At 40.8% G+C, this 23,057-nt stretch overlaps 1 protein-coding gene across 1 annotated transcript in view; it reads right to left on the bottom strand.

Annotated features, from left to right (window-relative positions):
* Nucleotides 1–789: 789 nt before the first annotated feature.
* LOC148014658 (uncharacterized) overlaps nt 790–23,057 on the bottom strand; it is an 87,611-nt gene continuing 65,343 nt past the window's right edge. The window contains exons 3-5 of the mRNA XM_087666363.1: nt 2,084–3,135; nt 1,600–1,930; nt 790–1,436 (exon numbers count right to left, since the gene is read on the bottom strand). Of these exons, the coding sequence (XP_087522489.1) occupies nt 1,265–1,436; nt 1,600–1,930; nt 2,084–3,135 (1,555 nt within the window). The 3' untranslated portion in view covers nt 790–1,264. The remainder of the gene's footprint in view (nt 1,437–1,599; nt 1,931–2,083; nt 3,136–23,057) is intronic.

The following is a 23,057-nucleotide window of genomic DNA, read 5'->3' as shown; positions in this document are numbered from 1 at the left end:
CTCCAGATAGAGTTTTTGTGCAGATTTCCTAGTCAAATCCTGTGTTTTCAATCTGACGATGCAGATTTCTTAGTCAGATTGATTAGCAATCACAAATGTCTTCACTTCCCTCGCATCTAACCGTCTCCCCTTGTACAAAGCGGTCCCAAAAATCACTACCTCAGCTCCAAATATCAAAGCTTCATCACTCCCAATTAGTCATGCATGCTTACAGTTGTACAAATCTAGAGTAGCTGAAAGCCACTTAAACTAGGGATGAGACCAGTTCACCAAGGAATAAGTAGCTTTTTTCCACATTGGGTAACTGTTTAGCTTATGAGATCCTTTAGCACTTTTTGCAAGCATATTTGTGGCACAGCTTACATTTCATCCCAAGTGACCACATTGGTTCTACAAATACTCAGTCGTGCTGGATAGTCATCAATCAATGTGATCAAACTGTTCCATTGATCCTAACCTAGATGCTGGATTTTGCCTGCAGATGATCAAAGCAAGCTCTCAAGTAAATGATGAAAACTATTAGAAGACTTTCTTGAAAAGCCATTAGAAGACTCTCCATGGAAGAAGACAAACTGCTGCAAGCTAGTAAAAGACTTTCTATGGAAGAAGATTTACCTTGAGAATGGAGGAACTTTGAAAGGAAGAAAACGGAGCAACAAGAACAGGATACGTGTATGCATAGGACAGGATTTTACCCTTGGGCTTATCTACCTTTCATCTAGTTGATTAACTCTTAGGGCCCCTCTGCTCAGAAAGTTTCCCATCCGTAGTTCAACCTTAATTGTTCTGTTCCATTAACGTTCAGTTGTTCTGCAAACAACCCCTAAAAAAGCAAACCAAAAAGGACAAATGGAAAAACAAACATACCCATTGAAAAGGAGAACAATAAGCTATATAACTAACTAAAGTAGTCGTGTGTGCACACGGTTGAACAATTCCACTAAACTGAATAGACAATAAGCGCTCAGAAGAGTATCAAAGCTAGCTTAGTTCATCGGCAGGCACAGTAAGTACTCTCTAAAATTGTGCCACCAAGCCACATGAAGGTATATGCATGTAAAGAAACAAAGAAACTGTGTAGTTTAGCTACATCCAGTGCCTTAAAACAAAGGGGACTGTTAGCCATATTCTAGCAACCAATCTCATGAATTTACATTTCTGGATTCGCTTCATTGAAGTAAACTGTCAAAAGACAGACCAATCTGAGATATCAAAAATGCGCAGCTCTACACATTAACCATCATTCTATCCTGAATACAGTTTTTCATACATTGTTTGCCAGAAACTCACTACAAGTTCTGCAGCCACAATTCTCAAACCTACAGGTAAAGCAACCCAAACATACGCATTCAATACAACCCTGGCAGGTTCGAGAGCGGCTACATCCTCTATTAGCTCGTCGGACCTCTCTTTCTTCATCATCCTGACATGATAGCCTGCATTCAAGCTGAAGACATCACCAGCCTGATAATCACTTGTTGACAGCACAAACGAATCGCATGGCAGTGGTGGGGAATGAAATGGCTTGTTACTTTAACACTGTTCACTGCACAGAGAGCTACAAAAAAAGCAAGCTATTGTAACACAACAGGCAGTTACCTATCAAAAGGAGAATTTGAACACTCCCATTCAGGATTGAGTAAAGCATCATGAAAAAGGCGGCATTCTTCCTTGTTTCGTCTTTTAAAGCGGCGCTCTTTTAAGCATTTCTTACACCGCACAAATTCGTCGCGGTGCAGCACGAGTTTGATTGGTTGTGGCAATTTTGATTTGTGAATATCCTTGTATCGACGACAGAAATCATCCAGACCCTTCACCCTTGAAAAGGGTACTTTCTTGTCCCCAATGACAACCCATACAGATTCTCTCCATTTCTTTGATGCTGCTCGCCCAGCATGTTTTTCAAACTGGTTAGGAGTCATTGCCTTCCCTGAGCCCATGGGAATGTACAAAGAACCATAAGTTAATAAATATCCATCTTGCTGCCAATTTACATGGATGAAAAAGCAACCCCATGATAAGGAGACATTTCCTTGAAAAAGAAAGACGCAAACTAAGCAAAATCATAGGAGCAACAAAATACCTTTGTTACAAACACCACAGCATTGACAGTACACTTCAAGCATCCCACTTTGATATAGTCTGAGTATACCACTTGTATCACCATGTTTTTGACTAGTGCATCCACACTCCAGGTCAATGTATGGCACATTTGCTTCTCCTTGCTTGTCCACACCAATACCAATATTGTGATTCTTCAGACTATATCCCAAATCTCTCCCATCTTCCTTCTTGATTGCAGAACCTTCATAAGCTGCTGTGACCTTCACATTATCAAGTTCTTCCAAAAACCTTTTAAGGTCCTCATTCTCCAGATTTCTGTTAGGCACAGCAGTTGAAGGAACCGACTGAGTTCTTTCTCTATCAACAAAAGCATGGAGATCCTCTGAATTGGAATTCGCTTCAGGTACCAGAGGACACCCCTCTGAAATATCATGTCCAAACAACTTAAAGATTCTGACTTTTGAACCACCTTGCACATTGTCGCAAACTTTCCTAATTTCTGTTTGTCCTTCAAGCATTGGGGAACGATGAGCTTGAACCTCATCTCTGTCTATGGATATAGATGCATTTCTGTAGCTGTTATTTAATTCAGTGGCTGACGCAGACCTTCCTAAGATATATTCCCCTATTAGCAATGAGCTTCCTAATTTTGTACCTACTTCCTTGATCTGATCGATTTCCTGATCATCCATCCCAGGACCTAGGTCAATGCATAGACAACACTCTGCACTTCCTTGTTGGGCATTCTCATCAGTCTCCTTGTTGGAGTTATTTTTAGACTCTATACCATTGCACTGCTCTTCCCTCAAATGAATCCAGCCTCTGTCCAATTCATTATCATCTGATCTTGATGCCCCAAAGCCAGTGTCAATTACCTCCCTCTCACTTGTGCAAGTTGCTAAAACAGGAGACTCACATCCACGTGTATTTTCTGCAGAAAACATTTGATCAGATGGACGAGTAGTCTTGCCAGAACAATCGGATGGCTCACAATCATTGCCTTGCTTATTCCCTGGACAATGCAGTCTACCTCTCAACTCCTCTTTGATCAACCGGCATTGATCACACTTTCTGACCAAACACAACATGAAAATCAATCAATCAATCAATCTCTCTCTTTTTGTTTAAAATAAAAAAGGGTAAGTAGATCATTTCATAATAAGGTCTGTCACATAACCCAGAGGTTTAAAAATCTCTCTCTCTCTCTCTCTCTCTCTCTCTCTCTCTCTCTCTCTCTCTCTCTCTCTCTCTCTCTCTCTCTCTCTCTCTCTCATGAAGAAGTTTGAATTGATGAACTGAAATAAATTGAAATATTTACAATGGGCCTTTTAGCCATCCAAGCAGACTCAAAGACAAGTAGAACACACACACGCGCGCGCGCGCACACACACACACACACACTCTCTCTCTCTCTCTCTCTCTCTCAATCTGCCCACCCGTAATATCCCTCCACCGACATTGTATTTTTTGCGCAGTACACCTTGATATCCAGTGATTACTACCCATTGTACATGCTTTTGTGTCATGAATGGTTTTCAGCCTCAAATAGGCACATTTCCAGCAAGCTGCTTCACCCTTGATCACATCTTCACAACTCACCGCCTCAATGAGGGCAAAGCACATGGGAGAAGGACCTACTATTGCTTTGTGGATTTCCGCAAAGCTTTTGACATTTGAACCAAGTTCCAGATTTATGAATAGTTTGCAAGACTTGGCACTCCCCTACGAGATGCTTCAGGGCATCATATCCATCTATGAGGACGTGACAAGAAAGGTCCACCCTCCAAATGGCTATCCAGAGAGGAGATTGTTGGTACTATTCAAGTGAAGCACGATGTCCGCTTTCACTCATACTCTTTAGACTGTACATATTAAATTGACGAGGTGGAGGAGTACATTGTGCCACGAGGGAGTGGTGCACCTATATTGTACCTTGATCATGATCCTCCTATATGCACATGATGCTGGTTCTGATCATGAAACTAGACTTCAAGGCCACATGATGCTGAAAAAATCAACACAAAAAAGGAGTCCAATGCTTAGTTCAAGGCCAATTGATTGCAACAGCATGTACTCTATGGTAGCTCACATGTTGAGGTTATGCAGTCCTCAAATAAAGACAAAGGAAAAAGAGAATCATCCTCGAAATCTTCAAGGCAACATGTACCTCCAAAGGTTGGCACAACCTCACAATGCACCCAATGCAATGAATGAGCAAATGCAAATTGCTTGCTTTGGGACAAGGACAGCAAATGCATGGTAATTTTGGAAATGCAAACTGTGAGATCCAGCTATGGAGGAGAGAGAAATGAGAGACACTAGACTGACATTGTGTGAGCTGAAGAGAGAGTATTAGCTCAAGTGAAAACGACAAAATAAAAGTACTGAATGAAACTACAACTAAGGTCTAAGGTTGATTTAACCAACCTTTCACACCCTAACTAGAGTTGAATTAACTAACTCTAGGGCCTAGTATCACTACATTAAAGTCCTAAGACACAAGGTGTTCACACGACACACTAACACTTTAATAAGTGTCCACACACCACACAAATTACTTTGGGAACTTCCCAAAATTGGCAAATTCCAACACCCCCTGTAGTGCCAATGTGGACAAGTACAAGGATCACCAATCACCAAAGGGTAATAAGTTCAAGGACTTGCAAAAAGACTCAAACTTCTCACATGGTAACGGTTTGTTGAACATGTCTACATCATTTCCTTGTGTGGAAACATACAACAAGTTGATCTCTCTAGCACCAATTCGCTCTCGGACATAATGGTAATCAATCTCAATGTGTTTCATGCGAGCATAAAACACAAGATTTCATACTACTGCAATGGCACTCTGATTGTCCGAAAGAATGGGTGGACCCTCCAATAAAACGTGTAGATCAACTAACAATCTGCGTAGCCATACACATTCTGTTGTTGTTGTGAAGGCTGCCTTGTATCCGTCCTCACAAGACGAGGTAGCCATTATAGATTGTTTCTTGCTAAGCTATGGAACGCATGAACGGCCCAAAAAAAAAAAAAAAATCCACTAGTAGACTATCGACTATCTAAGTCTCCAGCCCAATTTGAAATCACTAGTGACTATAAGCTTGTAAAGATGGAAGTCTCCCCCTTGGGAAATATCAAGTCGTCTGTTTGAATACCTTGCAAGTAATAGAAGATCTACTTAACAGCTTGCCAATGAGTTGTACGTAGGCTATGCATAAACTTGCTCACTTGAGATACTACAAATTGTATGTCACAAGATGTGTTGCAAACATAAATAAGACATCCAACAACTTGTCTATAAATTGCAACATCAATCACATCTCGCTACCATCATGCATAGAAAGCTTCAGCCCTAGCTCCACCAAAGTACTCATAGGTTTACAATCCTACATGTTAAACCTATGTAGAAGCTTTTCCACATACTATGACTGCGACATGATAATACCATGCTAATTTTAGGTGAACTGAATCCCCAAATAGTAATGTAAGAAGGCCATATCTAACATAGCAAATGTATTCTTCAATTCAGCTTTAAAATCTGCCATTCTATCCCCCTTTAGGTCTGGTGAGCAACATATCATCTACATAAAGAATGATGGCCAACAAGTAACCCCCCGGCCGCCCCCTTTCATTCTTAATATATAGAGTAGGAGCAATTGGACTATTCTTGAACCCTTTGCTATTCAAATAAGCATCTATCTTGGAATACCATGCACAAGGAGCTCGTTTCAAGCCATACAAAGATTTGTTTCACTTGCAAACCAAGTGTTATTTGCCTTAAACCACAAATCCAAGAGGTGGTGATACATAAACATCCTCGTCAACTTATAGGCCATCTCATGGGCTACACATTGATGCCCTTTGATCCATGATCCAAGCTCCCTAGCCATTTAAATTAATCATTAAGTGAAGTTGTTGCCCCTAGTGTAGGCACTAAGTGACACTAGGGTTAGGGTTTTATTTAGGGTTTCCTATGATAGTTAAGCCGTTAGGGTTTCATTTTTATTATATATAGACAATTTATGCCTCATTAACACATAAGTGTGGTACTATTCATTGTGATCGCCTTGAGCATTGTATTCTCTCTCACTCATTAATACATCGCCTCTCATTTTGTGATTGAGTTATTGTGATCGATTAATTCATTCATTATATTTCATTCTCTATCAATTAATCTCACAATTACTTCACATCTAGGCCAACACAAGTATCAAAGCCACTTACCTTGATCGCCATCGCCATCGCTTATGACCTCGTAATCATTGCCATTGAGCGCCACATTTCAGCTAGCTGTTTCCCGAAGCCATTGCCATTGTGTTGGCTTTCACTGCCTTGAGTAAGTGGTCCCAATGGTCACACAACACTATGCTGCCATTGTTGCCTCCACTCAGTCCCTTCCATGGGAGCACTATCAACATTAGGATTCAATAGCCCTTGGTGCCCCTCTTGCTATCGAGTCTTCTTCCCTTCCAGCTTTACACCGTCGGTCACTGGTCTTGTAATCAACAGCCTTTAGCAGCTATTGACAGTGCCATAACAATCATGGGCATGGCAGCTTTGAAGTTTGTCACATTGCCTTGAATCTCAGCAATCCTATAGCCTCGCTACCTTGCTGATTGCTAGTTGTGCAGTGCCCTGCTCACCGACAACATGTGGTGTACTTGCCATGCTCTCTCTCATCAAACGGCCCACCAACCTACTACATCAAACAACAACCAGCTTGAAGTGATGCATGTTTGTCATCCTCCCCATCAACACAAACCTGTAACCACTAGGGATTTGCCCGCATCTGCTATGTTGGTCACCAACCTGCCGTCGGGTGTCGCCACATCCTACTTCACATCATCAACGCTGCCACGTTGCCTCCAATTGAGACGACACATAAAATCATATTCATACCCTTCGAAAAACTTTAAACAAATAAATTATTTTGTTTATTCTCTTACTTCAATCAAGCCCCAGATCACAACTTTGCCTCTCTCAAGCACAAATGACCAAATTTGTGGGTTTTCACCAAACTCACCCAATTTGGTCCAAATTTCAACAAAATTCTAGGGCGGGCATCAAATGTGTTAAGTTCAACACCTGATCGAAGGTTTTGACACACGGTCTTCATGAAATTTGGGGCTTTTCATCAATATGACCGATTTTTTCCCAAATTTCACACCAAAAAACTTGGGTCTTTTCAAGCATTTGGCATTCCTTCTTGACATTGAGGCTCAATTCATCAACAATCGCAACATTTGGCAATATTCGGCAAAAATTCTTCCAATCTCTCTTCAATTTCCCAATAATATTTGGAGCTTTTCGTCATTTGAGCTTAATTTCATCCAAATTTCTTTGAAAATTTGGGCATTTTCTGAAATTCTTCAAATTTCATCAAAATTCAGGCTCAATTCAGCTTGAGCGTGGCATTCAACATCAATTGGTTAGTAATTTTATCCAATTTCCTTAAATTATCTTCAATTTTCAGGGAATTTTGAGGCTTTTGCCCAATTTCACATCTGAGGGACTCCAAATTTGGGGCTTTTGCCTCAATTTATTTTCTTTGCCATCGACATGCTCAAAAATCATACTATTTGGCTGCTGGTCCTGTTTTCTCCTGACATTGAAGCCAAATTATCTAATTTCGGCACATTTATTGGGCGAATTCTCTTTGATTCTGATGCTATCAATATTACTGAAGCATCTCAGCCACTAATCTCCTGGAAATATTTATTTCTAAAATTTGCAGCATTTTTTCTCTCTCCTCAGCAAGTAAACAACAAGAGTTATTCTTCATATTATTCGATTTCCATTATAGAGGCCAACATATCTTCTATTGGTAGTTCATCATTAGCCGGACATTTATTTTCTCTCTCTTCACTTGGAAATTATTATTTATTGCTTATTTTCACTCATGGCCAGCAATAATAATGATTTGCCGGGTACGCTTGGTGTCAATGACATGCTTGACAGCACCAATTACCCAATGTGGGTTGACAAGATGCAACATGTTCTTGTCACGACGAAGAATTTATGGCATATTGTTAGCAACACCAAGCAAAGGTTGGCTTCTCCAACACCGGCACCCCCTCTTGTCTCCATATCACAAAGTGGCTCTCATGATGCAAAATCCTCTTCCTCTTCCACATTGCCTCCCACTAAAGAGAGAATTCAATGAGAAAGCAATGACGCCCAAGCACATGCCCTAATTACTTTATCCATGAAGAAAGCCTTCATTTCACATATTCGATCATGTAAGACAGCCAAGGATGCATAAAAGTTTCAATCATTGTATCAAGTGCAGAATAAAGCGCGTGTTGCTTACCTACATAAGCAACTGGAAGATCTTCACATGAAAGGAGGAGGTAGCATGGATGCCTATCTCACCATTAACAAAGATCTCATTGAACAATGATCAACTATTGATTGATGAACAGGTCCCAAACAATTAGCTTTTTTTTGTCAAGTTCATAGGTATGCTTTGATACCATATCAAGACAACATGTATACTCTGATACCATGTCAAGGCATGCGACGGTGCAAAGAGACAATAGGGTTTGCGACGAAAAACACAATGTGTGTAAGACGAACACTAAGAGAGAAGATAAACTCAGAAACACAAAAGAGCACGATGATGATGCAGTGAATCATGCTATGAGAAGAAAAGTTAATGCAGTAGAGCCAAAGCTCAAAAGATGACCGCACTATCCTGTCTAAATCAAGCGATAGCACCTATGAGGAATTTGCACAGTGAAGGGAGCGGAACGCAATCCTCCAAGCAATGGGCTGTCAAAGTAATCACTAGAAGGTGAAGGACAGTTGTCGAGGGAGCGAAGTGCAGTCCTCTGATGCCGTCAAGGATGAAAAAGATGATCACCAACTATCAAGGAAGCAAAGCACAATCCTTTGATGCTAGGAAGAGGACCAAGCTACAGAATGCAACAGTAGAATATTGTAGTATAACACGGTAGTAAACGTCACAATAAAACACGGCAGTAGAATGCTGCAGTAGAACATGGCTATAGAATGCAACAGTAGAACACCACAGTAAAATGCAACAATAGAATGCCAAGCAGAGATGGATGGAAGGTGGAAGGTGGTCATGAACTACAATGTCCTCCAATAGAGATCTGAGCAACAGTGGCAAGGAGAGAGAAGGATGTCGGAATGACGGAAGGACTGGTGAATGAATGAGAAGAGAGGTGAGTGTGAATGGAGAGGCAGCCTATTTATAGATAATAGGCCTCCGATGTCTAGGGTGTCACACCACTATGTGGGTGCCCACTGATAAAAGTGCTTAGAATGAGGGCGCCATCCCTTTCTGGGGTTGTCAGTATAAAACCCTAACTAAGGAAACACAAAAGAAGTGATTTCTCGACACTCTCTCTCAAACCCAAAAGGGATGAAGAAAGAGAAGCAACGAGACATACGAAGAAGATGTAGAGAATCCCAGAGATCCAAGATTCCCACCTAAAAGGTAACCTGTAGTAAAAAACATGAGACTCGATGAACTGTAGAACCTAACTCCACCTCAGGAGAGAAGCCACTAGCTCCACAACTCCATGTTGGAAGGAATTTGAAAGCCTGGTCACCAAGTCACGACCGAACCCCCAAAGGCCCTAATCTAGGTGGTACTTAAAGATCCTAGGTATCAACTACACGAAGACAACCATTCCCAAAGAGTAAATGGTGTGAAAGAACTTCATGCTAAGTAGGTGCCTCCTCTGAGGGTGGTACAATGGCCCCCTTTGAAGCCGAAGAAGTAGAAGCCACCTCTATGGGCAAAGAGAGTACATCCCCCTCTATCTTCCCCTCTGCAACCAAGAGAGAGGAAATCTAAAAAGTCATGAATCACAGACTCCAAATCATCTAATCATGAAGAAAGTGACGCTTGTCATACCAAAGAAGATATCTGGATGGAAAGATGTCGAAGAACTCCTAGAGGTTGTCAAGATTGTGGGAGAGAACGAAGGAGTCTCACTTGTAGCTTTCTTGCTTGCACAATGGGGAAATACACACAAGGGTGGAGGCTGAAAACAGTTTTCCTCTTCTTAGTTGTGTAAGCCAAAAGAACTCTCATACAAAGAACTAGAAGAACCCTATATATGGGTCTCAAACCAAACTCAACTAACTGAGGTGGCATACTAACTGAACCACGAACTAGAGTAGATAAGGATAGCTGTCATCTAGCTATTATTCATGGGCGGTGTACCAACCGCATCTGCAACTAACAAGTCGGTGACATAAATACACAACGGTCACCCTGGCATATCACGAGTGGAGCTCGATATCTCAACACTCCCCCTCGAGCTCAATCCCAATTCCTGCACACCAAGCAGGTCTCTGAACTTGCGCAGCTTCTCTGCACCCAATGCCTTCGTGAATATGTCAGCTACCTAATCCTCTATGTTGACATAAACTAGATCAATAAGACCTAGTAAAACCCTCTCCCGCACATAGTGATAATGCACCTCAATGTGCTTTGTTTTAGCATGATATATTGGGTTATTTGCCAAGTGTATACTACTCATGTTGTCACAATAAATGACAACTGGCCCATCTGTAGGCTGATGCATATCATAAAGTAGCTTATGCAACCAAGCTACCTCACATGCAACCATTGCTGCACCCCTGTACTCAGCCTCCATGCTCGATAAGGCAACTGTAGGCTGTTTCTTGCTGCTCCAAGTGACTGCAACACTCCCAAAAGAGAACATATATCCCCTGGTAGATCGTCTATCAGAAATACTACCAGCCCAATCAGCATCAGTGTATCCATGCAACTGTATCTGAACCCCAGTCTCATAAAACAGTCCATAATGCAATGTGGACTTCACATACCTGAGTATGTGTCTAGCCGCATCCAAATGCGGTTTCCTTGGAGCCTGCATAAACTGACTTATAAATCCAACAGCATAGCTCAAATCTGGCCTGGTAATAGTCATATAAATCAAACTTCCTACTATGCGTCTATACATAGTAGGGTCTTCCAAAAGCTCACTTGCATCTACGCTCAGCTTCACATTCTGCTCCAAAGGAACTGAAATAGGCTTACAGCCTGTCATCCCATATTTGGAGAGCATGTCCAATCAATATTGCCTCTGCAAGAGCCATATCCCACTTAGTGATCTAATCACCTCAATACCCACGCAGCTCTCCCAAATCTTTCATCTCAAACTTCTGCTTCAATAGCATTTTCACATGAAGGATATCTTTATCACTATCACCTGTGATAATCAAATCATCAACATAAATGACAAGCAACATAATACTTTTCTCTGTTTTTCTCACATAAAGTGAGAAATCTGCCTTGGAAATCTGAAAGCCAATAGTGACAAGATAATGCCCTATCTTGTCAGACCATGCTCTAGGTGCTTGCTTCAAACCATACAAGGCTTTCTTCAACCTGCAAACAAACTCAGGATGAACAACATACACATAACCTGGTGGCTGCTCCATATAGACCTCTTCTTGCAAATCACCATGCAAGAAGACATTATTTACATCCATCTGATATAAAGACCATCCCTTTGATGCAGCCATAGAAATGACTGCTCTTACAGTTGCCATCCTTACAACCGGACTAAATGTTTCTTCATAATCAATGCCATATGTTTGTGCATACCCCTTGACTACTAATCTTGCCTTGTATCTATTCACAGAACCATCTGCATTGTGTTTCACCTTATAAACCCACTTACACCCAATTGCATTCCTATCTTTAGGCAAAGGTACCAATTCCCATGTAGCATTTGCTTCCAAGGCATCCATTTATTCATCCATGGCTTTTTCCCATTTTTCTTTTCCCATGGCTTGTTCAAAAGAAGTGGGTTCTGGTTCCTGTATCACTTTAACCATATATGCATAGTGAATGGCTGTAAATCCATTATATTTCAGCCTATCCACAGGATACCTAGCTCTGGTAGACCTGCGCAAAGTAGGTTCACTCCCAAATGCTCTCAAAACATCCCTGGTCTTCCTTACTCCAGGTGTAACAAAAGAAGGAATACCCAACTCATCATCAATGCTCTGTTCTAAGCCACTGGATTCACCATCCATATAAGAGTGACCTGCATTCACATCAAACATGCACTGATCTACCTTCTCTTTTCCTTTTCGTGATACCTGCATACCACTATCTGCATTGCTTTGAGAAGATTTTCCTGATCTCAATCTGCCTGTCCATGGCAAAGAATGTGAACCACTGCTAGAGGACGCTCCAGATCCACTAATATCTTGTGACTGCTGTTGTGAATTCTGTGCAGCATTACCATTTTGTGCATCTACATCATCAATCACATTTACTGGTTTATACCAGCTACTCATCTCATCAAAAACATCTCTGCTCACTGTAAACTTTTAAGTAGAAGGGTTATAGCATCTATACCCTTTTTGTTGCAGAGAGTAACCAATTAATATGCACTTCTCAGCTTTTGGATCCAACTTGGATCTCAACTTATCTGGCACATGAACATAGACAATGCAACCAAAAATTTTCAAATGAGAAATATTTGGTTTCCTACCAGTATACCTCTCCTCTGGAGTCATCCCATATATTGCTGCAGTGGGAGTCCTGTTCATTATGTAGACTGTTGTAGCAACTGCTTCAGCCCAATAAAAATCTAGCAAGTCTTTTTCGTTGAGCATGGCACGAGATACCTCTCCAATATGCCTGTTTTTCCTTTCTGCAATTCCATTTTGTTGTGGGGTATGACTGCATGAATATTGCTGCTTTATGCCATGCTCCTGCACGAACCTTGCAAACTCATTTGAGAGGTACTCTCCCCCTCCATCTAACCTTAGGCATTTTATTTGCACGCCTGTTTATTTTTCAACCATAGCTTTAAGAGTTTTGAAATGCCCAAAAACTTCACTTTTCTTTTTCATAAAATACTCTCAAACTTTTCTGCTATAGTCATCAATAAAAGTGATAAAATAATGACAACCTCCAAGAGATGCAACTTTAGTAGTCCACACATCAGAGTGGATTAATTCCAATGGCTTCTTACTCTCTTGAACATGTCTAGGAAATGGTTTCCTTGCCTGTTTTCCAAACTGACAGGCTTCACATACCTTATGCATTTCTGCAACCTTGAATTTAGACAATCCTGCAATAATATTTTGGGCTTACATTGATTTAAGTTGTTGTACATTAACATGAGCAATGCGTTTATGCCAGATATCAATATCTGCAACTACACCAGTCCCATGTGCAAACATTGCTGCACTCAATTCAGGCATGTTTACATCCAACGTAAACATTCTGCCATTTTTCTTTCCTTTTGCTATCAAGAGACCTTTATTTTTCATATCCTCAACAAAGCATCCATGAGAATTAAATCTGACCTGCAAGCCCTGCTCAACCATTTGACCAACAAAAACCAGGTTCTTGGTGATATTTCGGGCATGAAATACATCCGACAGGTATATCTTTTTCCCATCCTGCATAGACAAATGAATTTTTCCAATCTGCACAATAGGATATGCACTATCATCACGAGTCTCCACAAATCCTGATTTTTCCATTTTTCTTGCATCCTACATTCATTCTGCATGACCTGTCATGTGGTTTGATGCACCTGAGTCAACATACCACACATCGTTGCTTTCTTCTGCACTTGTCACAAAATTGGTCATGTGTTGCACCATAAACAAATGCTCATTTCTATCATCACCCTCTCTACTAGAAGATGCATAATTCCCTTGTTGCAATTTTCCATTCATGATGTCATTCTGCTTTTTATAGCAGTCTTTTGCCATATGATCCATTTTACCACAGTAGTAGCATTCAATATTGCTGTTTGTATTTTGGCCTCTTTGCCATCCACCACGACCTCTTTGGCTCCCCCTGCCTCTAGAGTTACCACGTCCTCCATAAGACTGGTTTTCTTGAGTTTGCTGCATATTCTGATTTCTACCACGACCTCCAGATCGGCCTCCTCTACCTCTGCCTCTACCTCTTCCAGCATTTGAGTAGAAGACAGCTTCTTTTGAAGTTCCTCCTGAAGAAGATGCACCACCATTTATTTGCTCCTCAGAAATTAGAATAGCAATCAACTCCTCAAAATCAGGAAATCTTTCACGGACAGAAATCGATGTTCGAAACTGTGCATAATCCTTTCCTAGACCATTCAAGGTCACAGAAACTAAATCATTATCTTCCACTGACGACCCAATGGAAGCAAGTGCATCTGCAATCTTCTTCATCTCTATGTGGTAGTCATTGATGCTCATACTTTCTCTTTGCACATTGTGCAACTCTTGCTTGAGCTGCATTTTCCTGGCTTGCGTATTTGTGCTATACATTTTTTACAAAGTATCCCATGCCTCCTTTGGTGTACTTGCATCTTGAATATGCACAATCATAGAGTCTGAAATGCTGATAGACAACCAGTACATAACTTTCCTGACTCTCTCATGCCATGCTTTAAATGCCTGCATTTGCTGTTGATTAGGAACATCAGGAAGAACTGGTTCTTCTTCATTTCTTGCAATGAATTCCCAATATCCTTTTCCCATAAGGAAATTCGTCATTCTAAACTTCCATGCTTGAAAGTTGTTCTTGTCAAGCTTTTCAGTGACAATCTGTGAAAGAGAATCAGACGCCATTACAGAACATTGCAAAAAATTCTATCACTGTAAAAAGCACAGCTTCAGCCTCACAAGGGGAAATCTGCAAAACTGACGAAAGTGGTATTTAACCACACTGTCACTTCCTAGTGACGATTTTGTATCAATAGGCAACAAGGATGATTCTGTAACTCCCAATGTCTCTACGCACAGGCATATGATGCAATTTATATGGTAGCTTTTTACCGACTTGTAGAACAGTGGTCGCACAACAAAAAATAGTATCTTTTCCTAAGTGCGTGCAGAAAACTTCCGCCTCCAAAACAGGCCCCGAAATGGCCTCAAATCAAAAAAACAGAGCAACCAAGGGCTAGACCCCTCTCCCGCAACATATATTGCCCTCTTGCTACACCGCAAAGGGCGTCTCAATCTGAGACAATGCACTCTTGCACTTTCCGGCTGTGCTATCTACAGAGACTTGCTCCCAAAACAGAAAAATGAAAGCAACATTGGTCCTCTTACCAGAACACCGCGAACTTGGTTTGCTTTCTTGAGCTCCTTACCACGAACAAGGCTCTGATACCATGTCAAGATTGTGGGAGAGAAGGAAGGAGTCTCACTTGTAGCTTTCTTGCTTGCACAATGGGGGAATACACACAAGGGTGGAGGCTGAAAACAGTTTTCCTCTTCTTAGTTGTGTAAGCCAAAATAACTCTCATACAAAGAAATAGAAGAACCCTATATATGGGTCTCAAAGCAAACTCAACTAACTAAGGTGGCATACTAACTGAACCACGAACTAGAGTATATAAGGATAGCTGGCATCTAGCTATTATTCATGGGCGGTGTACCAACCGCATCTGCAACTAATAAGTCGGTGACATAAATGCACAATGGTCACCCTCGCATATCACGAGTGGAGCTTAATATCTCAACAAAGGTGGCCTCTCAAACCTAAGTAGTGAAGGGTGGGAAAAGTGAGGCTCATGCTGAGCCAAGGGTGGAGCCAAGGATCGGCAACAGTCAATGCCTCTCAATGGAGTGGACTGCAAAGCCAAAGCAATCGAGGTGGCATTCTTAAAATCCTAGAAGAAATAGAAAAACCTCCGTAGCACATTGCAACGGTCGCAAGGAGACTCTGGCGCCTAACGATCCTCCCTTTGCTTGAGAGGACTTAGTGCACATTAGATGTGTCTTATTGCCTTAAGCATAATAATCTAAAAGCTGATGCAAAATAAACTCTATGGTAGGTGGCACAACGAGTTCTTGGAGGTAGACACATACTCCAACGGTGTAAGGAACAAAGATCCATGTGGACAAGCATCGGTGGGGGTTCCAATGATGCCAGAAGAGGAGCATCCAATGGTCTATCCATCTACTTATGGAGAAGTCATAGCACCAAAGTCTCAACCTATGAAAGGGAGGGTGGGAGGGAGGGTGAGGGAGAGAAAGAGAATGGTATCTCTATCTCCCAATGGTGCAATAAAAATAAAGGGAAATTTCAATAGATGATGCAAAACCTACAACATGTCTTTGCATTCTCTAATAAACAAGGTCTTCAGCTCTATAAGCTCCTACGCTCTTATACCATGTTGAGATAGCGAGTATGCTCTAATACTATGTCAAGGTATATTATGGTGCAGAGAGACAATAGGGTTTGTAGGGAGAAATACACAATGTGTATGGCAAACACTAAGAGAGAAGAGAAACTCAAAGACAAAAGAACACGGTAATGATACATTGAATCATGCTATGAGAAGAAAAGCTAATATAGTGGAGCTGAAGCTCAAAAGATGATTGCATTGTCCTATCTGAATCAAACGGTAGCACTTGTGGAGAATCTACGAGGTGAAAGGAGCGAAACACAATCTTTCGAGCAATGGGCTATCGAAGTAATCACTAGAAGGTGAAGGGCAGTTGTCCAAGGAGCGAAGCACAATCCTATGATGTCGTCAGGGATGAAGAAGATAATCGTGGACTGTTGAGGGAGCAAAGCACAATTCTCTAATACCAGGAAGAGAACCAAGTTGCAAAATGCAACATGTACAATATGGCAATTGAATGCCGCAATAAAATGCGACAGTAAAACGTCGTAGTAGAACACCGCAGTAGAACGCCGTATTAGAATGTGGCAATAGAACACCACAATAACACGTAGCAATAGAACACCAAGCCGAGATGGATGGAAGGTGGCCATGAACTATAATGCCCTCCAATAGGGGTGTAAGCAACTGTGGCAAGGAGAGAAAAGCATGTCAAAATGACAAAAGAAGAGAGGTGAATGAATGAGAAGAAAGGTGAAAGTGAATGGAGAAGCAACCTATTTATAGGCCTTACCTATCTAGTGTAGTGCACCACTCAATGGGCACCCATTGATAAAAGTGTCTAGAATGAGGGCGCCAATCCTTTTTAGGGCTGTCAGTATGAAACCCTAAGTGAGGTGAATACACGAAAGAAGTGATTTCTCGATAGTTTCCATTACACTTAATGGCCTACCAAAGTCATATCAAGATTTTGCTATCACTTTGCGATTGGTAACTATGGACAGCGAGGTTACCTATAGTTTCAACCACCTTGTATCTCTTTTGTTGCAAGAAAAACATTGTTGTCTCAACCACAATGCCAGTGGTAATTGAACAAGACTTTTCCACCCATCATCATGGAAAAGCCAAATTCAACATAAGAAACAAGCCTGTTGGTCAAAAATCAGCAAATTTTCAGGTTGTTCATCCTTCTACTTTCACTCCTTTTCCAAAGACATCCTTCCACGCTAGTCCATCCACTTCCAACCCTTCAAAGACTATAGTCAACAAACCCAAGACATGTAATTATTGCCAAAAGACAAGGTACAATATCACTAAATGTCCTAAGCGTATCACATCGAAGAAGAAGTCTGGTCTTGCTCTCATACATGAGAACGCAAACTATTCTTACTTTAAGGATTATACTTTTTTCATTCAGTGTCAGTATAATCTTTCTATTCATGATACTGGTTTTTCTATCATTGATGCAGCTTCTACTTGGTATTTCGATGATGGTGCATCTAAACACATCACCTCTTTCCAAGCATTATTTTTATCTCTCATGTATCTAAGGGGGGTAATCATGTGTGCTAACAATGCTTCTTATGGAGTTCAAAGCATTGGCCATGTGCAAGTTGTCTATGTTTTGAGTACTCCTTTGACATTGCATGATGTTCTCTATGTGCCCAATATCAAGAAGAATCTTATTTCCATTTCACTCGTTGCAACTTTAGGGTTTCGCATCATTTTTTATGGCCCCCAATGTGCGATAGATGATAATCAAGTTTCTTCTTCCATTATCTTGACATGCACCCTCACTAAAGGTTTTAATCGCCTTGATATATATGATCAACAACTTGCTGAATTATTAACAAAGGAATCCTTTCATGATACACATTTATGACATTAGAGGCTTGGCAACATTAACTATCTAGCATTGATGAAGCTCCAATCAAAGGATAAGGTCAAAGATCTTCCACAATTTCACTTACCATCAAATGACATTTGTGAAGATTGTTTACTTGGTAAGATGCATTGATTCTCCTTCCCTAAGGATTCTCATGTTCATTCTCTCCTTCACAATGATGTTTATGGTTCTATGTGGACCAAATCCATTGGTGCATTCCTATATTTTGTCGCCTTTATTGATAACAAATCCCAATTTACTTGAATATACATAAGGACTGAAGTCTTAAGTCTAAAGTCTTCTCTTGCTTCAAAACTTTTTATTGCCATTGTGGAGAACCAAAGTGACTTTCGCATTCATATCCTTCACACCAATAGGGGGGTGAATATTTTTCCAAACAATCTTCAAAGAATCTTGCATCTTGAGGTATTCATCATCAATGCACTATCCCTTACTCCCACAACAAAATGAAGTAGCGGAATGGAAGAATAGATCAATCATAGAGATAGCAAGATATATGCTGAAGAGTAAGGATTTACCTAATTCTTTTTTGTTCAACGCTATTCTATGTATCACCTATATTTTAAACAAGTCTCCCACAAGAGCTTTATGCATCATCCCTCCTTATGAGGCGTGCATTGGCTCCAAGTCTTCTCTCTCTCAAATAATGACTTTTGGTTCATTGGTGTAAGCTCATGTGCCTTCTTAGAAAACGCACAAGCTGGGTGATAAGGCTATTTGTTGCATATTTATTGGATATAATGTTGAAACCAAAGGGTGACAGCCTTTATCAACACTCTACAAGCAAGATTATTGTCAACAAGATGTTATCTTCACTGAAAACGTTACTCATGGACTGTCAAAAAGAGCCTATTATTGATACTTCACACATCTTTGACAACCTACTACCACTTTTCCATAATTGTTTCATGGCTGATTCTTCTTCTCAACCTTCATTTCCACCACCTACAAATACATTACAACAGCCTATTCACCCAGATTTACAACCACAACAAAATCATGATACCTTGTCCGATGGGAAGCCCCCTATTCATAATCACTTGGAGCACACATGAGCTGAAATTCAGCAGTCTAAAAGAGTCCCTCATTGGCTGCTAGACACTCTTTAGGACAGCAAGCAGCTTCTTCCTTTGCCTGCTTGCACACAAGCCTCTGCTCACAAAGAACAAGGTAATCTTCTTGCATGTGCATGGGTGGCTACAACATGCAATGAAGAACCTCTATGTTGTAATGATGCTTTTTCAAATGATCAAGTGGAAGCAATGAAGGCAAAGATTGATTCCACCCATCAAAAAGACATTTGAGAGCTATGGAGCTTGTCTCATGGCTAGTGTGTAATGGGTTTATAAAATTAAAAGAAAGTCAAATGGTTCTAACAACAAGGAATTGACTTTCAAGAGACCTTTGCCCCTACCTCTTTCATTACTACCATCAACTTGAGGACTACCTAGTCCACGTCTACTCCCTTGGAGCCTGATTTCAGATTCAATTTTGATGATGGTAGCAAATCCTTGGACACTACCTAATATAAGCACGCTATTGGATACTTGATTTATCTATGTCACACGAGGCCCGATCTTCAATTTGTTGTCTCCCAATTGAGCAAATTTATGCACAAGCCTTCAGTACTTCATTGGCACGTAATGAAGTGTGTCTTTTAGCTATCTTAAAGGCACCCAAGATCTTGATATTCAAATTCTTGTGACTCTCATAATGGCAATTGCTTCTTCTTGGGTACATCTCTTGTTTCTTAGTTTAGCAAGAAACAAACTACAATTGCTACTTCCAAGTGTGAAGTTGAGTACAAAGCAGCATTCATAGCCACACTGGAGTGTACTTGGCTCTGCAAGTTACTTGCACACCTTCATGTGGACCAAACCGCTTCAACACTACATCTACACTCATAGCCAAAGTGTTTCGGCCATTACATGGAACCCAATGTTCCATACCCGCACAAAGCATACAGAAGTTCATTACCATTATGTTCGTGAGAGTAGATGTCAAAAGGAGATATAGAGTTGTCTTACATACCCACTGAAGACAACTTCGCAAATCTTTTCACGAAGGCTCTTCCTCAACTAAAGTTCCAAGCTTTTTGGCAAGCTTTGAACTCGATTTCCTTTGGTCCATGATCTTTTATACTCTATATTGTCATAGGTTGCTATATCCACTTGGATGAACTTGTGCAACCATGACCTTATATTTTGTTTAATTTTCTAGGATCTTATTATTGCTCCTAGATCAGTCCACCCATTTCATAGTGGGGCTTTGTCAACCATCTCATGGGCAATGCATGTTGGGAATAGGGCCACCATGCCTTTTATACATGCTTGGGTGTAAATGCATCCTTAGCACTTGTATTTTATATATATCAATCACAAATATCTAAAAAAGGTATAACTCGATGGAGAGTCCCTCAAGAAGTATAGTCACGCAAGCCACCTTTGCATGCACACTTGAGTGTTTGGCTACGAGGCCTTTGTACATATACCCAAGGAACAACACAAGAAATTGAGCCAAAGTCATGTAAATGAATTTTCCTAGGATATGGTGACAAGGGTGAAATGGGGTTATAGATTATGGGATCCCGAGAAAAGGAAAATTATATGCAGCAATGGCGTTATCTTTCGAGTAGATTGCATGCATAAACAGTCAAAAGGGTTCTGGTCCGAGAAGAGATACCTATAGGATAGCAAAGAGTACATGTTGTACGGCAGCAAATACCTACTATAAATGACCCTGTAAATGCAGGGAATAATGCCGAAATTGATAAGCAAGAAGTTGCCCATGATATACCACAATGTTAGCAAGGAAATGTGCCATTAGAACAACTGGAACAAGCAAAACAGCATGCTTAACCATTTGAACAGCAAGCTGTTGATTCAAATTTGCCAGCTAAACAAGCAACAAACACTGATCATTGGATCTGTAGGTCGACCAAAAATACCAAACAGCCAAATAGGTTTGTTCCTGGTGCAAATTATGTGATTATGTCATGTTGACAAATTGTGGCATAGAAGCAAAAAACACCTCGAAACGCCCCTTTAAAGGACCTGAAATGCCGAAACACATGGAGGGGGGCCCGAAACACATTTCCCTATCCGAAACGTTTTCCCAAAGGTAAAATGGCTGCCACGTGGCATTTCCCCTTCGGGAAACATTTTGGTTCACCTTGTTTCCCAACAAGACCAAAACGTTTTTAGCAAACATAGTATATTGTTTTCATTTCAAACGTAATGTTATTAATCGTCATATTCTTTATGCTTATTAAGCGTAGCCTTATTAATTGTCATGTTCTTTGCCTTTTATACGTAACATTGAAGCGTTATTATTCTCATGTTCCCTAAGTATAAATACATTTTATTCTTTATGCTTATTAAGCGTAGCCTTATTAATCGTCATATTCTTTATGCTTATTAAGCGTAGCCTTATTAATTGTCATGTTCTTTGCCTTTTATACGTAACATTGAAGCGTTATTATTCTCATGTGCCCTAAGCATAAATACATTTTATTCTTTGTGTACCAACAAATTGTTGGTACACTCAAATCTAATCGTACTTCACTCTTCCTCTCTGACTTTCACCAATCGTCACACTCTCACACTCACTCCTCGAACTTCTGTTGCATCCAGCTGAGCTTCAACAACTGGTATCAGGGCATAACGTTCTGTGCACGCTTCCCAACGCCTTCCCAATCGACAGACATAGCTGATAGGCAATACGCAGTCAACAAGTGAAGAAGACCAACAACCTGAACTGAAGACGGGCAAAGAAATACTTGCGGCAACCAGGCGGGACCAATCTAGCAGGCGACGACAGCGCAGCAGGCATGACGGACCTATGTCCAAGGCGCGAACTAGCGACGGAAACCAACGACAAGCGGTGTAAAGGCGGGCAGCTAACGCGACGGGTCCAGCGGACAGGCACAGCGGTTGCGTGACAAGCGACACTGGCGGGCAAGCGACGTGACATGACAGGGTAGGGTCAATGAACCCCCCCCCCCCTCCCCCCGATAAGTTCTTTTTTTTTTAAATCAAAATTTTTCTTTAATCTCTTCATTGCCACTTGTCTTGGCGAGGGTTCATACGCCGGAGGCACAAATCTCAGATTTGTGCAAATTCAAGTCCAAAAATTTAAGGCTTTTCCCAGATTTGACCTCGTTTATTCCTGGCAGTGATTTTCAAGTCAGAAATTGCAGACATTGCATGTGGTGACCTCAATTAATTTGCGGATTTTGCCAAATTAGTCAAAATTTTGCTCTTTTAAGTAAAATTTCTTGACATTGAATCCCAAAAAATTGGGGCTTTTCATGTGTTGATAAAATTCTGCTCAGTTAGGTCAGATTGGCTAACATTTATGGAATTTTGGACCTGAAATTTTGGTGGGTTTGTGCAGAATTTGGTAAATTTCTGCATTTTTGCTCGTGTGGTGGCTGGTTCATGTACAAACAGCAAAGATTTATTACTGTTTTAGGAGGAACAACAGTGTGTTTGCTGGTTCAGCTTGTGCTTTTGCAGTTCAAGGGCATTTACTCTTGTGTCTGCGATAAAATGGCTGCAACTTCTTCCAGTTCAAACATCAAGAGTTTGATGGAAATCAAACGGTTTAATGATCATGGCTTTGACCTTTGGAAAGACCGTATGCAGGGCATATTGTTCTTAAAGGATTGTGAGGATGCTTTAAATGAAGAAAAACCCGCACTAATGTCTAATGCAGATTGGGCCAGAGTAAATAAAAAGGTTGTGGCTTACATTAAGATGGGTATCATTGATGACATCTTGACAGACATTAAGGGCTTAGATACAAGTTATGCAATATGGGAGAAGCTGAAAACTACCTATGAAATCAACACATCTGTTAATCAAGTGCATTTAATGCGCAAGTTGAAAAATAAGCAATTAGATGAGTCAAAGCCTGCAGCTGAGCACTTTAGTGCATTTATAGGGATCTTAAATCAGCTCAAACATGCAAATTTCTTTGATGAT

This window comes from Lygodium microphyllum, chromosome 25, assembly GCF_053477565.2.
Source record: "Lygodium microphyllum isolate KBCC chromosome 25, Lygodium_microphyllum_v1.1.10, whole genome shotgun sequence".
In the NCBI taxonomy this organism is placed as follows: Eukaryota; Viridiplantae; Streptophyta; class Polypodiopsida; order Schizaeales; family Lygodiaceae; genus Lygodium; species Lygodium microphyllum.
Note: the sequence above shows the minus strand (reverse complement) of the source record. Positions and strands in the feature narration are given on the sequence as shown.